This window comes from Beta vulgaris, chromosome 4, assembly GCF_026745355.1.
Source record: "Beta vulgaris subsp. vulgaris cultivar EL10 chromosome 4, EL10.2, whole genome shotgun sequence".
In the NCBI taxonomy this organism is placed as follows: Eukaryota; Viridiplantae; Streptophyta; class Magnoliopsida; order Caryophyllales; family Amaranthaceae; genus Beta; species Beta vulgaris.
This window is the reverse complement of record NC_079205.1, coordinates 58,164,669-58,181,547: the sequence shown is the minus strand read 5'-3', so window position 1 is coordinate 58,181,547 and position 16,879 is coordinate 58,164,669. Positions and strand designations below refer to the sequence as shown.

The window sequence follows — 16,879 nt, the reverse complement described above, 5'->3', positions numbered from 1 at the left end:
TTTGGCGGGCGGTGGAGTATTTTGCACCATTAAACTCTTCACCATGTTTACGTGTCTATTACCATGCAATCAAGCATGCAATTACAGTATTTAACTAGGATTATCATATTTTTGACATACCCTAATTCAACTTAAGTGGAACCCTAAATTATATGGTCCACTATAACTTCCACTTTCATCATCTTCCATATCCTATGCATTATATTATGTTCTTGTACTTTCCTTAGCTTTGCAACTAGCCATGTCTTCCCCCTTCCCTCTATATATATATATATATATAGAACTATAGAAGTAACATCTTATCATTAAGCCTAACTACTTAATTACAAAATATATCGTTTGATTATGTTAATAGTACCATCTTGTGCTAATAACTCTTCCACAAGTATCTATAGGATGATCATTCGATACTTAATTAGCGCGATCCTAATGATGGAGATGGTAACTAATGGTTTTATGTTTAGAGTTGATGCATTGTCCATGAATTATTATATCATGAAATGTCCAATGATTGAAGGGGTTGTTAGAAATGCAGTAAATAAAGCACTCCAAGATGATCCTACTTTGGCTGGCCCTCTTTTAAGAATGCATTTCCATGACTGTTGGATTCAGGTAAAAAAAATTGTGCATTGTATTGTTTAAGAATATTTAATTTAAATTCATGTCATCTAATTATTGGTGAGTTTTTAGGTAATTATATAATGAATTCGGCTCGGATTTCTCTCTTTTAATTAACAGCTAGTTTGGTAGTTGGTTATAAATGGTGGTAACTGGAATAAATTTGTGTGTAAATTTGTGACGATTATCATTGTCCATTCCCATGGTAATGCTAATTTATCCTAAAGTGTCTACTTTTCTTCTAGAATTTTCATTCCTAGGTGGTAATGAGTCGTAATGAAAATTGCTTCCCCTTGGAGACAAAAACACACGTTTAGGGGTGAGATTGCTTGCCCATAGAGAATAAATGCATCCCCATGGAGATTTCAAGGATACTTCCCTAATAACATTACACTTAAATTTCATTTCTATTACTGCAATTTCTTAACGACTACCAAACAGACCATAATAGTACTGTTCCTATTGAATTTTAATCATTTGTAAATGTTTTTTTTGGCATGTAGGGATGTGATGCATCGATTCTTATCGACTCAACAAAGGATAATAAGGCAGAGAAGGATTCCCCAGGAAATTTAAGCTTGCGAGGATTTGATCTTATTGATGACATTAAGGATGAGCTCGAGGAGCAATGTCCTGGAATAGTTTCTTGTGCTGATATTATAGCCATGGCTGCTAGAGATGCAGTTTTTTTGGTAAGATAATCTAATAGTAGTTAAAGATATTGAAGTTCACAATTACATAAAAAGAAATCCTATGTGAAGCCTACCTTGTATGATTTTCTTTTTTACCAATACGAAAAGTGATAGGATTCTAGGCAAAATAAAAGGTAGTGCATGTTGTCACGTACCGATTCTTCCCTAGTCACTATACGTGGCCTACTTGCTTCATAATCCCGTTGTGACGATGTGTTTTATTGGATGATTGAGTATCGTATTATGTGCTAAGTGCTAACTCATTACAATGATTAGGCATAAATGTTTTACCAAAACTGAATTGCAACTATCTACGTCACTAATCAGACTAATTAAATCATGAATTCAAGATCACGTTATTCTAATTTTGAACTGTTCAATAATGTAGAGTGGTGGTCCGATATATGATATACCTAAAGGAAGGAAGGATGGAAGGACATCAAAAATAGAAGACACAGTTAATCTTCCTTTTGCCACTTTCAACAGCTCTGAGCTCATTAGAGTATTTGGACAGCGTGGCTTTACTGCTCAAGAGATGGTTGCTTTGTCAGGTATATTTTTAGAACTTATTTTATGTGCCTCTTAGACAAACTCACAAAAGTAGTTGTTGTAGTTTGTTTGTCGTTGTTAAAGTAGCTATTAATCGTAGTTTTTTTATCCATATGAGTCATGAAAGCAGTACAAAAAAAGGGAGAGGGGATTCAAACCTATGATCTATCGTTCACAACACCTCAATCTTAACCACTAGGACCAAGACGTCCTTTGTAACAGTTCTGTAATTTGTTAGTGTTAGTTAGTTGTTAGCTGTTAAAGGTTAACTACTAGAACAATCTAACAATGCAAGTGTTCAACACAACCAGATGTTTAGTAATAAAGCACTTCTAAAACTAGTTGTCTAGTAAAGCAAATTAGTAACTAGTTGTCCATTATATAGAATTGTCATAATATCAATACATATCTTTTTATTAATGCCATTCAGAAAGAACTTTTGTACTTTATTTTGCAAATGATACGACGTATTTTACATGCTACAAAACACTTTAACTTTTACACTATTTATATATTAAAGTTTAATGTTACGTTATAACTAGTAAATATGTAAGATATTGGTTATATCTCGATATATATGTACAAAATATATTAATTTCTATTATTTTCACTAATAAATAATTGAAGATAGAAATGGTCAAAATCGTGTGTTAGCAAACATAAAAGTCAAAGCATTACAACTAATAAAATCCAAAGAAAATATTAGTCCACATAAACATATTATCGTAATATATGGCAAAATACTGTGCATATATTTTCAATCTTATTCATGTTATATAATCTTAATTTCCCCTCCATAACTTGATGTAGGTGGACATACTTTGGGTGTGGCAAGGTGTTCTTCATTCAAGAGTAGGTTGAGCAAATTTAATGCAACGCATGATGTGGATCCATCATTGGATGCTGATTTTGCTAAGACACTTTCTAAGACATGTAGTGCTGGGGATAAAGCAGAAGAATCCTTTGATGATACAAGGAATGATTTTGACAACAATTATTTCCAAACATTGCAAAACAAGGCTGGCTTGCTCACTTCTGATCAAACTTTATTTGATAGCCCTAGAACTAGAGGCATTGTCAATGGTTATGCCATGAACCAAGCTATGTTCTTCCTAGATTTCCAACGAGCAATGGTCAAGATGGGCTTGCTTGATGTCAAAGAAGGGTCCAAAGGAGAAGTTCGCAAAAGTTGTCGGAAAATTAACTAATTACTCCGTATACGTTACTGATAAAAACAAGAATACAAACAAAACAACAACACTATATGTATCCTATCGTTTTATAGAGTTTGAGAGAATTTCTATGACGTAAACTAGATATTAAATAATACAAAATGTTGTTTTCTTATTGAGTAGTGCTATGCAATTTATTTGCGGCTAATATATATGTAATATCATCTTCGATTTCTGAATATAAATAAGATATGTTTTAACTCATCTTGGATTAGCACGATTATTTTGATGTCTTTTATTATCGAAATTATACCCATAAATTGTAAACACAATTTGGTTGCTTATTATATTTGCTACTTAAAATAAGTTTGGTAATGATGCATATTTTCACATTACAACTAATGATACAATTTTGATATTCTAGTAATCAAAGTTAAAAAGGTCTAAAAATACAATATAGTCCATATATGAAGTCTCTAACTTGTCGGACATGACTATAAGACTCTAAACATGATATTTAGTCTAATTTAGCCTTCAACTCGAAAAGTACAAGGATTCTTAACTCAATTTCATGAGTTTGCGCATAAAATTTCGACTCGAAAATTAAGCATGACCCAAACACCCCAGTCTAACTAGCCCCAAGCCCCCAACCCCCCAAGGCCCCAACACATACCATTTTTTATGGTCCGTCACTCCCTTGATCATGACACAAGGCCTAATTACAAGCAAATTGTCACTTTCCGCAAAACCAACGTTAACTCTGCTTCTCTTCTCTCGCTCACTCTTCAGTCTTCATACCATTTTCGATACTTGAGATTTCTTGGTCGAAGTCCAAGAGTATAGATCAATCGAGAGAAATCGAGAGAAAATGGACAAAATTAGCGGCGCGTTTGAGAAGGTGAAGAATTATCAAGCTGTAGAAAAGATGAAGATGCTTGTTGGTATGGAAGTTGATGACGAAGAATCTACTGATGTTAATAATTCGACTGATGAAAGTTCATTCTCTTTCATGGATGATTTCAATCGTAACTGCACTTTGTCTACTAAACAGGTCTTTCTTTCTCTTTCTCTCTCCTTTTAATCGCGTTTTTGTTACTATTTCGATCTCAATCTCTTTTTTTTCATGCATTATCTTAGATTATTGGACTGTTTTATTATCTTATTTCATTAATTTTTAGTTGATCTATACTTCATTCTTCATATTTTTTGGTAGATTAGGGGTTGGATGTTGTTCATCTATTGCACTTTGTTGAGATTGATTTGATTGCTTGCGTCGATTCATTGCAATTGAAATTTGGGGTTTATTTGAGCCAATTTTGATCTGCACTGGTTTACTAGAATTCGCCTTTGTTTCGTTGGTGTTCATTGGTCAGTGATTTGGCGTCGAATATAATGTACATTTGGAACTAGCAGCTTACATTTGATTTGAGTAGATATGAAGAGGTTCTATCGCTCAGCTGTTTAGGGACCATAGTGGCTAGCTAATTTGTGTTGTGATTGGTGATGTAGAGTTTATGGCAATGTCGTATGCCCGGACAATATGGATGTAGCGCGTGCACAATGTTTTTTACATTTCATTTAGAAATTGACAAGCAGCTGGAGATATATAAAGAAGTGCAGTAAACCTTGTTGTGTTGCAGAAATTAGCTAGCAAACATGCAATTGATATTCGTCTACTACTATCCAGTTTGCAAAACTCAAATTATAAGTCTTTGATGCCCAGTATTTCAAGTTGCAGCTGTATCAGCCTTCATTATGGTCCAATTGTAAGGTTTGCGGCTTAGAGTTTCATGCCAAGTTTTACGGGGGAATGTTTGGGGTTTATATAGGGTTATAGGCCCTTCCATCCTTTGAGCTAGTATTGGGGTTGGGCTGTCTGGAAAGGCCAATACCAATTGTTTTAGCAGGTTGACACAATTTCTTGGGAGTCCTCATCCCTCCTCGATGCTAACAAGGTCCAATGCAATGCCCACTCTATGAGGATGCTTGGGCTGTAGATTATTGTGGACAGCAATCCAATTCCAACATTTGAGATCTGAGTCCCTCATCATTATTATCAGGGTAGGTCGCTTTTGTGTTTGCTATCCCAAGAATTCTACATCGTTCGTTATCTAGTACTAGTTGGATCTTTTCTTTTGGAAAATGAAAATATGATTGATGCTTTAGTGGAGTTTGGATGCATGTTGGGACTTATAAGCGCCAGAAAAGTTAATTGGAGTGCCAATTGGCAAGAATTAAGAGTTCAGGGACTATGTATCTTATCTATTAAGTGAGGTAGTGGTGGGTTAATCAGCCTCATAAGTAGATTTCTCAATTCCTTTTCCTAATGATTGTTCCTCTGTGACCTCTTTATATGGATTCGATTCAATAGACAGATGTGTGGCACGTTAAGTGTAGAAGCCATACCATAAGATGTAGAATGCTAATTGGGTTCTTTTAAGAATTGACCTTCTAGCACACGTTAGTTAGACCTCTCCATTCTGCAAGGCGTAGCATGTCAATTTTGTCCCATTAAGAACTAAGCAGTATGGTGATAAGTTAGTCAATAACTTTCCAATCTATATTAAGTTATTAACTCTCCAAGAGCATGCAATCGGAGTTCTACCCTTCAAATTTTCACGACAAATTGGGATTTGTCTCAATTTTATCAAATTTTCAGCTAAGGAGTATGTATTTGTGTCATCGTTTGCTCCCAGTCTTCTCCGTATGTGCCACAGAAGTTGTGTAGTGTTAAAAACGTCTCTTGGTTAGGGGTGGAGGAGACGGAAGAACTTTGGAGGACTATTAGTGTGGGTAAGTGAGGATTAGTCTCTAGATGAGAACTCAGCGGAGCAAATTATAAACAATGCAGGATGTGGTAGTAAGGAAATTGTATCCATACACATGATCAACCCAAGCCACATATAAGGTGCAAGCTTCACAACTGGAGATGATACTTCTAAGATTTGATTTCATTTGTAAAAGAACGAGTCTGAATCATGTGAACATAGTTTGGGTCCAAATTTTCATCTGGATGGTGCTATTTTAGGTACGAATCAATGGAAATATGATAATTTACACTTAATTTAGCACAAGGACCCAAGTCCCAACAAGAATCCGCCTTTTTAGCGTCTAACATTAGCGTTCGTCATTTTACGAAGACGGTATATTATACCGTCTATCTTTTATCAGATGGTAAATAGTGTCTGAATTCCTAAATTTAGCGTCCGTCCACCAAAGCAGACGTAATTTACCGACGGTAATAAGAGGTCAGCGTCCGAATAACGGACGGTAAATGCAGCTGATTTAATTTTTTTAAAAATATTAAATTTAGCGTCTGCCATTAGCCATTTAGCGTCGGCGGACGCTAAGTAAAGTGATATATCAGAACCTAAATCGACCCTTCGAAACACATTTCGACGAGCTCTCAACATAGCCTCCCCCAACCATTACCAAACCCTAACCTCACCGCCGCGCCTCCATTGTCGCCGGCGCACCGCCACCACTCTCCCCTTAGCTTCACTCGCGCCGAACTCGTGCCGATTCTCATCTCAGCTTCACTCTACTCCTCTTAGCTTCACTCGCGCTGGACTTGTGCCGGAGCATCGCCAGAGCCCCGCCGCTGCTAGCTGTCGTCTCTCTCTCTTCTACAGTTGCTTAAGGTATGAATTTATACCTTAATTTTGTTGATTTTTGGCTTGAATTCCTTGTTATTGATTGGGGTTTTTGGTATTTTTGATGTATTGTTGTTGTTCATAGTTGTTGTTGGCAGTTGTCGTTGTTGTGAGTGATAATTGTTGTTGTTGCTGTTGATAATTGCATTGTTGTTGTTGTTAAGTGAATTTGTTGTTGTTGATAATTGAATATGTTAATTGTTGTTGTTGTTGATAATTGAATTGTTGATAATTGAATATGTTAAGTGTTGTTGTTGTTGATAATTGAATATGCTAAGTGTAGTTGTTGTTGATAATTGAATATGCTAAGTGTTGTTGTTGTTGATAATTGAATATGTTAAGTGTTGTTGTTGTTAATAATTGAATATGTTAAGTGTTGTTGATAAAAGAACATGTTTAGTATTGGTGTTGTTCATCAACTTGTTTAATTTATTCATGATAATTGTGAAGTGACGTTGTTAATGATAATTGTACAACCTCTTTATGTTTTTGTTGCTATTATTAAATAACAGAGTACTTCATATTACATGCTTTAGACAAATTGAGTAATTAATTTATTACACGTAGAGAATTAAGTACAATTAATGGTCACATATCAAATTTATATTATCATGAGCTTATTATTCTAGGTGCTTTGTAAAGATATGTATTTTTTAGTTGTATCGAATCGAGTTGATTGTATATATTAAATATGTGTTTAGTATAATAGATTTAGTGTATATTTAGTATATGTTCACTATATATTTGTTAATATATTTAGTATATACTTACTTTACTTATTACTTAGTTAGTGTTGTTGTTAATCTTTTGTATTTGTTAGTAATTCCTATTATTCATAACTTGTCTAATGTTTGTCTACTACATATCGTACGTATTTCTATTAACAAGTAGTGAATAGAGTGAATTGATACTTTCTAGTTGTGAGTTTTCTTAGAACTGAGTTTGTGAGAGGGGTTGATGAGTTCATTGAGTTTTGTTTACAACATCCACATTTAAATGACAATGACAAGATAATATGTCCATGCATCCGGTGTAACAACTTGCGTTATTTGGATGTGGACTCGGTCAAAGTACATTTGTACAGTAAGGGTTTTAAACCGAATTACTTTGACTGATCATGTTATGGTGAAAGTGCTACGGGGTCCTCCGCATCTTCCGCTCAGTCAAATCCGTATATGGATATGGTTGTGGATGCTTTAGGGAATACTGAAGATCATGCCACTTTCAAACTCAGTTGAAGAAGAACCGAATGGTGAAGCGAATAAGTTTTTCGAACTTCTCAAGGCAGTCGAGAATCCCTTGTATGAAGGGAGCAAGATGTTCGTGCTGGAGATGGCTTCTAGAGTCATAAGTCTAAAGTGTGAGTATAACCTACCACACAGGTGTGAGGGGTTTGCTAGTTTATTGAATGAGGCGATACCCCAGAACAACCACATGAGAAGAACTTTCTACGACACAAAGAAAGTTCTAAAGGGTTTGGAGCTTCCTCATGAGAGGATACATGCATGTCCTAGAGGTTGTATGTTGTTTTGAAGGGCGATGTTCACTTAGTTAAGTGTAGTGTCTGCGGTAGTGATCGGTACAAGAAAACTTCTAAGGGCAAGCTTATTCCTGCAAAAGTGTTAATCTACTTTCTAATCACACCGAGGTTCCAGAAGTTGTTTGCAACTAAGAACATCTCTCAGGAAATGACATGTCACGCCGACAATCCTCGAGTGCAAGGTACCTTAGCACATCCAAGTGACAGTAAAGCAGGGAAACACTTTAATAAAACCTTTCCCGACTTTGCCGCCGAGGCTCGAAATGTTAGACTCGGGCTGTGCACCGACGAATTTTCTCCATATGGTAAGTTCGGAGGGCAATATTCATGTTGGCCAATTATTCTCACACCATACAATTTGCCTCCATCTATGTGCATGAAGAAACCATTCATGTTTCTTTCTTTGCTCGTTCCGAGCCCTAAAAATCCCAAAGGAAACTTGGATGTGTTTATGCAACCTCTAGTTGAAGACTTGAAGCAGTTGTGGCATATTGGGGCTATGACCTATGATGTTTCAAGGAAGCAAAATTTCAACCTTCGAGCAGCGCTGCTTTGGACAATTAGTGACTTCCCAGCTTATTATATGTTGTCCGGATGGTCTACTGCTGGAAAGAATGCATGCGCTTATTGCATGGATAAAAGCAAAGTATTCTGGCTTGAACATGGGGGTAAAGTGACATGGTTCGATTGTCATCGAAATTTCTTCCTTCTGACCACCCATTTCGAAGGAATAAGACCGTTTTTGTAAGAATAGGGTTGAGAATGGTGTAACTTCTCACATAATGTCTGGAGAGGAACTGTGGCAGTGCGTGAAGGACTTACCAAAAGCAACTGATGGTCCCGAGGCGCTGCACCAATTGAAGAAGAATAAAAAAGGTTGGTTGAAACAGGATATTTTGTGGGAGCTTCCATATTAGAAAGATTTGATTCTCCGTCACAACTTAGATGTCATGCATGTTGAGAATTTTTTTTCGACCAACTCATTGACACTGTGATGGATGTGAAGGGTCAAACTTCAGACACCCTTAGTGCAAAGAAGGACATGGCACGTGTTTACAAACGCCGGGAACTGGAGCTTGTTGATGATGGTGTGGGGAATTTGGCCAAGCCTAAAGCACCTTACACACTCGACAAGGCTCAGAAAAAGGTATTTTGTGGGTGGGTACGTGACTTGAAGTTTTTAGATGGCTTTGCATCGAACTTGAGTAGATGCGTGGATTTTAGTTTAGTAAATTGCAAGGATTGAAGAGCTATGAGTGTCATGTATTCATGGAGAGGCTGTTGCCGGTTGGTTTAAAAGAATTGCTTCCTTTGCATGTTTGGAAGGCGATAATCGAGGTTGGATTATAGGAACATTGAACCCAAAAAAGGGTTCGAAATGTTTTACTTTTACTCATTTTCATTGGCTAAGTGTCTTAAACTTGCTTAGAATCATACAACCAAGTAATAGAAAGCTTAAATGAGTATTGTAGGAGTTGCATGAGGCATTAGAACTTGAAATAGGCGTAGAGGTTGGATTATAGGAACATTAAACCCAAAAAAGGGCTCGAAATGTCTTACTTTCACTCATTTTCATTGGCTAAGTGTCTTAAACTTGCTTAAAATCATACAACCAAGTAATAGAAAGCTTAAATGAGTATTTTAGGACTTGCATGAGGCATTAGAACTTGAAATATGCGTAGAGGTTGGATTATAGGAACACTAAACCCAAAAAAGGGCTCGAAATGGCTTACTTTCACTCATTTTCATTGGCTAAGTATCTTAAACTTGCTTAGAATCATACAACTAAGTAATAAAAAGCTTAAATGAGTATTTTAGGACTTGCATGGGGCATTAGAACTTGAAATAGGCGTAGAGGTTAGATTATAGGAACATTAAACCCAAAAAAGGGCTCGAAATGGCTTACTTTCACTAATTTTCATTGGCTAAGTGTCTTAAACTTGCTAAATCCATTCTTGCAGGAAAGTTATGACAAAACTCTTGCTGAATGTCAAGAAAGAGGGGAAAACAAGGCCCCGAACCAGATTTTCTTTGAGACTGTCGGCGGCAGAAAGGAAGGGTGGGTTCATGGTTTGGGGACGAGTGCAGACCTCTATTTTGAGAGGTCTTCGAGGGGGGGAGATAGTTCGTCCTCCAGTTGCACTCCTTCCATGCTTTCTCAGTTGTCCGCAATGTTCGAGGAAGAGATACTCGAGTTGCGAAGAGAACGTGAGCGGATTAAGAATGAGAGAGAAGAGGAACGCCTCGCCAGGCAAATGGAGAGAGAGGAGGAGCGCAGAGTGAATGAGGAGTGCCTGGCGCAGATGAGGAAGACTATGGAGAGCTACAACCAGATGATGAGCCAATGTGGTGGTTCCTTCCCCTTTACCAGGCCTTGAGACCCCCCCACCGGCGGTGGTGATGCGTTTGCGACTTAGGCTCCTACTATTGTTTACAATATCTATTTTGTATATTTTTCGGGACGTGAGGACATATATTTTAGTTAAGACTGTTAACTTATGTTTGTGTATGTATGAATTTATGTTAACTTATGTTAGTATGTGTATGAATTTCTAATTAATGCAAACATGTCATTAGTGCAGAATTCGGCGCATTAGCGGCCGGCTTGAGTATATTTTGTTGGAAAATGAAACATATTAAAATACCACAACTAAGGTTTTTTTTTTTTTTAAATAAAAAAAAAATTAGCGTCCGCCGTAATGCAATTAGCGTCCGCTGTAAGCAAAAAAAGAAGAAAATTAGTTAAAAAAAAATATGATCAATTAGCATTTGCTGCACTAACTTGAGCGTTCGTTTCTTTGGACGCTAATTAGCGTCTGACATCAGCGGACACTATTTAGCGTCTGAAGATGCGGACGTAAAATACCGTCCGAGACATGTGCAAACGCTTTTTACTGTCTGCTTATATTCGAACGCTAAATTTGATATGTCAGACGCTAAATATTTAGCGTCCGCTCTGCGGACGGTATTTGGAGAATTAGTGACCAGGGATTTTGCATCAGTGGACGCTAATCTCTTTAGCGTCTAATTTTGGCGGATGGAAAGGAGTGACATTCTTGTTGTGAGTACTGGTTCAGATTTATTTTGCTTCAAACGCGTACTGAAAAAGAAGCCTATACCTCTCAGATTTCCTGAGTGCATAGCCAGACTTCAGGATGATGTGGGTTGTGGCTCAGAGTGACTTTATATAGCACCAATTGTATGCAAATATTATTTTAATGTTTAGTGGAGCCTGTTAAACAGTCTTTGAATTGGACCGAGAATTTGTGTGTCGAACTATTGCGTGAAAGTTTGTGGGTTGCATGACATGAACTGCAAGAGTGGGCTTTTTTTTGATGGAATAACACTAATAAGTTGAAGGGCCATGTGGGGCAGCAAGCCATTATTGGTGTTCTGGTGTGTAGAAAATAGTATAAGTTTTACGTGAGGTAGCAAGTGTACAATCTGGGACAAGTCGACAAAGACAAGTTGGTACAAGTTTGTTGTATAAGTTTTATGTGAGATAGCAAGTGTACAAACTGGGACAAGTGGAGAAAGACAAGTAACATTGTTACAAGTTTTCTAATTATTATAGTATTTTATGTAGGAAACTAGATTTTATTTTGGCATATATTAGACTTTATCTAGGATTATTGTTAGCTTGGGAACAAGTTTTATATGTCTAGTAGGTAAATTATTATTAGTTAGACTATAAATATTGGTCATATGAGGGAAATGACCATGTGTGGTTAGGAGAATACAAGATGTGAATGTTTGGGTTAAATTGGTAGGGTTCGGATCAAGGGGCTATTGTGTGATCAAGAGAGATCATAAATCAGGGTGGTTAGGTCAGATTGAGAGATCCTGGAAGCTTCTAATCACCCTATCATACGGAAGCTTCTAAGTTACCATATTGTACACATTGTTGAAACTCTTAGTGCACTGGGGGTGGTTTTTCCCTTAGTGCTCAGGTTTCCACTTCTATATCTTTGTGTCTGTTTATTGTTGTTTCTTGAGCTGTGTTATTATTGCCTGTGAATACTCAATCGGGAAGGTCACCGATCCTTACTAGTAACTACCCTCTTGTTTGGGTTGAGTGTTTTGAACAGAATTCGTGTGAAAGGGGAGGTATTCCACTTCTGCTGTTTGAATTTATCATAATAAAAGTTTATTTGGAATCCTCATTTTGCATTTGTCCAAGTGGGAGAATTATTCTCCTGCCGCCACTGTCCTCTGTCCCTTTTACTTCCCATCTTGCTAATATGAAATATCTGCTTTATTCTATTGAATTTTTGTTTCTTCTCTCCTATTTTAGTGTCAGTATTGCTTGTATTATCCGAAGTAAGAAAGTCAAAGGCCACCATGTACTATTCACGTAGCTGAATTTTTTCTTCTTTTGAATTATTTTTCCCTTTATATGTGCAACTGCAACCACATAACTAGTGCTTTATCTTCATCTTCGTGCTGCAGAGAATACAAGGCTTTGTCATATGCTTTGTTGCTGGGCTGACTTGTACATTTTTGGTAAGTGTGGCATCTGCATGCAAAGCTTTGTTTGGTTTTGGGTTAAATAGGTTCCACTAGTTAAGCAGCACTATACCCTTTCATAATCCAAATTAGGAAAGCAACATATTTTGGAATAAATGAATATGAAAATCAATTAAGGTTTTTTATACGAATTTTGTGGCCTGTTTTAAAATGCTGCTGTACAAAATGCTGCTGTACTTTAAGGTAAGGATGTACTAGTTCTGTTTTCTGATAGTTGCAATACTTTGACTTTCACAGTTGCCATTGCATAACTTTGACCATCAATATCTTGCATTATTTATTTAAAAATTATAAGAAGTTGATAGTTTGAAAACATAGAGTGAGATTGTTTCAACAACATCTTACTTTTAACATAATAACTGTTTTCATTGAGTAAAGACATGTTCGAAATTAATACATGTATGATACAAAAGTGAAGGTCTTGCTGCTATTTAAAAAAACGTAGAAAGTATTGTTTTTGTGGCTGAGAACAAAGCCTGCTGTTCCTACTTATATTATAAGTATAAACTGAGAGGCGAGAGCCACATTCTTTGCCTTGTTCCTTCAAAATCCAGTCCACTCTGCAGTGACATAGTAAGAAAAAAGTGTTAAAAGAAAGATCATCAAAAAAAGAAAAGAGGATGGGATATTCCAGATTCCCTAGTTTGTTCCTTAGCTTAGTCTGCTGCAAAGTTGACATGGATGTGGAGTATGTTTCTTACTTGTCTGAATCAACGTTGATTATTCTTTTTCTTGCTAATCACTTGCACTGTTGCATGCTTCACAAACTGGATTTGGATGTTTCTAATGCTGCAAAGATATTAGGAACCTATCCCATTCCAGTTAAAAATCAAATCTTAGTATGGTCTTTACAATAGTTTACAGTAATACATTCCATTGTGAATCTTGACATTGCTAAGCCTGGGTGCCTCTTCTTTACTATGTAGTCCATGCTTGTATTCTTCAACCCAATCAAGTTTGGTATCGCTTTCACCCTTGGAAATTTGCTCGCTATTGGGAGGTATGTGTTTATCTCTTTTTCTATCTATTTTTATAATATTTATTATATTTGAGTAATGTTTTTATGTCATAGGTTCCATCTCCCTTGCTTATGAAATTGAGGTTTCTGGTTGTTTGCTTTGTCCTTTTGAGTTTGGGACGATGAATCTGTCAGCTGGCTTGTTTTGATGAGACAATGTATTTCATCTATGGCTGAAGTTAGAGTTTAGGAACACTAAATTTCTCACCAGACTTTATGTTTGATGTCCTATGTTGGATATTGTGTGGCAGCACAGCTTTCCTTATCGGCCCCAAAAGGCAAGTGGCAATGATGCTTGATCCTGTACGTATATATGCAACAGCCTTGTATCTTGCGAGTATGATTATCGCGCTGTTCTGTGCACTCTATGTAAGCACCATATGGGTTTTGGGTCCCTGTGATCATTGTCTTTGCTTTCATATATTGTTTTTCTTTCTCTAACTCTATTTTGTTTAATCAATCTGGACAGGTTCATAACAAGCTATTGACTCTCTTGGCAATCATTTTGGAGTTTGGTGCTCTAACTTGGTATGTCCAAAAGCTCAAAGGAGATCCCTCACACACACACACACCCCAAAAAAAAAGAATAAAAAACAAGGAAATCCAACTTAGGGAAATTACTTTTTGGCTCTTTTACTCCATATTTAAGGCTAGGGTGTTTGATGTTATAACAGACACTTGAGAATAATGTACTAAGAGCATGCTTAATTGCTTATTCATGATATGATCATAAACCAATCTCATGTGGTGCTCTAACCAAAAATTAATCCTTGTTAAAATTTATAATCATTCCCTTCTTTCTCTTCACTTGACCCAAAACTTTTTGGTGATTGGGGTAGATGGTATGATCATTAACCAATCTCATGTAGTGCTCTAACCAAAATTAATCCTTGTCAAAATTTATAATTCAGCAAATTAGGATGTGCACTTCTTTACCTCCACCTTCCCCACCCGATATGAAACGAAAAATGATTAGAGTGTTAATAAATATTTACCTCCACCTTTCTCTATTAATTATGGTGTCTTGTGACTGTATATGCAGGTATAGTTTGAGTTACATTCCATTTGCCAGGTCCATGGTCAGCCGAGTTATGGTCTCTTGTTTGGACACTGAATTTTAGCTTGATATACTTGCGAACCTGATGAAGCGTGTATCCTTCTGTAGAATGGACTGAGAGAGAACTCTTGTTTTTCACGGACGGTTTAAGGTGTGCCGACAACCCTTTCCAACAGTTAATTGAGTTCCCACAATTCTTGTTTTGTACATAAAACGCATGTAGAATTTTGTCTGTGAAGGAAAATTGGTGAATATCATCTACACTTGTACCCTCAAGTTCCCTCCTGTATAAGATGCTTTTGTTGCATATCCCTGTTACCAATGATTTAGTACCGATAAGGTCTCAAATTTTATAGGATTACATTTTCTGTTTTTCTTGTATGTCACTCTGGGTTCTCTATTCCTATTCTCCTTGAATCACCTGTATTTTTTTTCGAGAAAGGAGGAAACATAGATTTAATTTGAGATGCTGAATTGGCTAGATTAGTCCTTTTCCATTTATTTCAAGTGACGAACAATTCTCCCCAGGTCAAGTTATTATGGCTGTATGTTAATTGTCGACTCCTTGTCACGTTTAAAATCTGTAAGAAAATAGGAAACCAAATAGATAGGGCGTTGTTGACCCTATCTCAATTGGGGGCCCAAAAAGATAGGCACTGCTTACTGCTTAGTCATTAAGGACTATACTATTTTCATGTGGTATTCAGGAAATGGTCAACCTTAGTAGTTTTTTTTTTTTTTTTTTTTTTGAAAATGTCAACCTTAGTAGTTTGCATTGAGTTCTAATGGCTAGATATACTATTTTTCCAAGGGCTCTCCTTGGTAGTGGAGATGTTGGTGTCTAGCTGATCAATGCTTATTTGATATCTACTATTAAGGGTGTGCAAAGGATAGGGTCGGATTGGAATTTGGACCAGATCGGATTAACGATTTCGGTCTGGTCTCCATTCTGTCGAAAATTAGGATTCTGGTCCTGTCCGGTCCCGATTGTTGGATTGGAATTTCTGTAATTCTAGTTAAAATTAGTTTAAAGATCAAAAATATTTTCAAAGTTATGAAGTTAGAAAGATAGAATTATCAATAAGTATAAAATTGAATATGATTAATATTGAGTGTTTTAATATATATTAAATCATCAACAAACATAAATTTGAATATGGCTTGATCCAAATGTACTCAAAACTAACCACAAACTTAAATTGGCGCATTAATGGAACTATGAAACCATTGACCTAAACTAAACCAAACTACTCCCTCCGTTTCCTAAAGATCTTCCCTCTTTCCGTTTAAGGGTGTTTCTAAAAGATCTTCCCTCTTTTGCTTTATTCCTTATTTGGCAAAACAAATTTCCCTATTTACCCTCTCATGTCATTATCATGTGGTCCACCATTACATTATTAATTCAATTTTACTCCCTTTCTCTCTCCTATTTTAACCCCTTTTTATTTGTTTATTTATCTTAACCCCTTTCTCTCTCCTACTTTACTCACACCATGCCCCACACAACTTGATTTTCCTTGGTATCTGTAGGAACAGTAAGTGGGAAGATCTTTAGGAAACGGAGGGAGTAAAATCGATCAAAATAACCCTTATATATAGGTTTATACTACCTGTGCTTATTCTTCGCACTCTTATTATATAGTCATCTCTCGCAACCTAAACGACTTCGTAGTACATTATGTAGATGTTTTTAAAATTATCTTACGCAATAGCCATAGAAATGTGCTTTCATAGCCTCCATCTATTGCAAACTCATCAAAATATGATTTCTAGCCACATCACAGGATGCTCGAGACCCTAAACTAAATGTTTCTAAGTTGAACTAATGATGATAATGATTCAACATATGAAACGATAAGGTCATTTAGAAGAATCATACGCAAAGCAAAAGCCCACTTTATTTTGCCTCCTATAATTTTAGCTCATTGTCTTTTGGTTTAAGAGTGGGGACTTTTTTAACCAAAATGCGCCAACAAAGAAAGCCTAAGGAGACTAAAGAACTAAAGAAGAGCTGAGCAACCACAAAGCATACTTTTGTCTATTTCATGCCTTT

At 36.4% G+C, this 16,879-nt stretch overlaps 2 protein-coding genes across 3 annotated transcripts; both read left to right on the top strand.

The window, feature by feature from the left end:
* The first annotated feature begins 304 nt into the window (after positions 1-304).
* Positions 305-3,270, top strand: LOC104890480 (peroxidase 47). Its single transcript, XM_010675988.4, has 4 exons — positions 305-612; positions 1,122-1,310; positions 1,699-1,861; positions 2,670-3,270. The coding sequence occupies exons 1-4, from the start codon at positions 346-348 to the stop codon at positions 3,065-3,067; spliced, it is 1,017 nt and encodes a 338-aa protein (XP_010674290.2). The 5' UTR covers positions 305-345; the 3' UTR covers positions 3,068-3,270.
* A 451-nt stretch (positions 3,271-3,721) lies between these two features.
* Positions 3,722-15,207, top strand: LOC104890481 (uncharacterized). Of its 2 annotated transcripts, XM_010675990.4 has the most exons (6): positions 3,722-4,082; positions 12,674-12,727; positions 13,678-13,751; positions 14,021-14,138; positions 14,239-14,297; positions 14,812-15,207. In XM_010675990.4, the coding sequence occupies exons 1-6, from the start codon at positions 3,900-3,902 to the stop codon at positions 14,888-14,890; spliced, it is 567 nt and encodes a 188-aa protein (XP_010674292.1). In that variant the 5' UTR covers positions 3,722-3,899; the 3' UTR covers positions 14,891-15,207. The 2 variants fall into 2 exon arrangements, with proteins under 2 accessions (XP_010674292.1, XP_010674291.1); XM_010675989.4 differs by lacking the exons at positions 12,674-12,727; positions 13,678-13,751; positions 14,021-14,138; positions 14,239-14,297; positions 14,812-15,207 and adding an exon at positions 10,186-10,808.
* The last annotated feature ends 1,672 nt before the right edge of the window (positions 15,208-16,879 follow it).

What these genes read in the sequence shown, in the direction of transcription:
- LOC104890480 (XM_010675988.4), top strand. Translation starts at nt 346, where the DNA reads ATGTTAATAGTACCATCTTGTGCTAATAACTCTTCCACAAGTATCTAT. An exon ending in TCCATGACTGTTGGATTCAG is followed by an intron (nt 613 to 1,121) that starts GTAAAAAAAATT and finishes TTTGGCATGTAG; the next exon opens with GGATGTGATGCATCGATTCT. An exon ending in AGAGATGGTTGCTTTGTCAG is followed by an intron (nt 1,862 to 2,669) that starts GTATATTTTTAG and finishes AACTTGATGTAG; the next exon opens with GTGGACATACTTTGGGTGTG.
- LOC104890481 (XM_010675989.4), top strand. Translation starts at nt 3,900, where the DNA reads ATGGACAAAATTAGCGGCGCGTTTGAGAAGGTGAAGAATTATCAAGCT. An exon ending in GCACTTTGTCTACTAAACAG is followed by an intron (nt 4,083 to 10,185) that starts GTCTTTCTTTCT and finishes CCATTCTTGCAG; the next exon opens with GAAAGTTATGACAAAACTCT.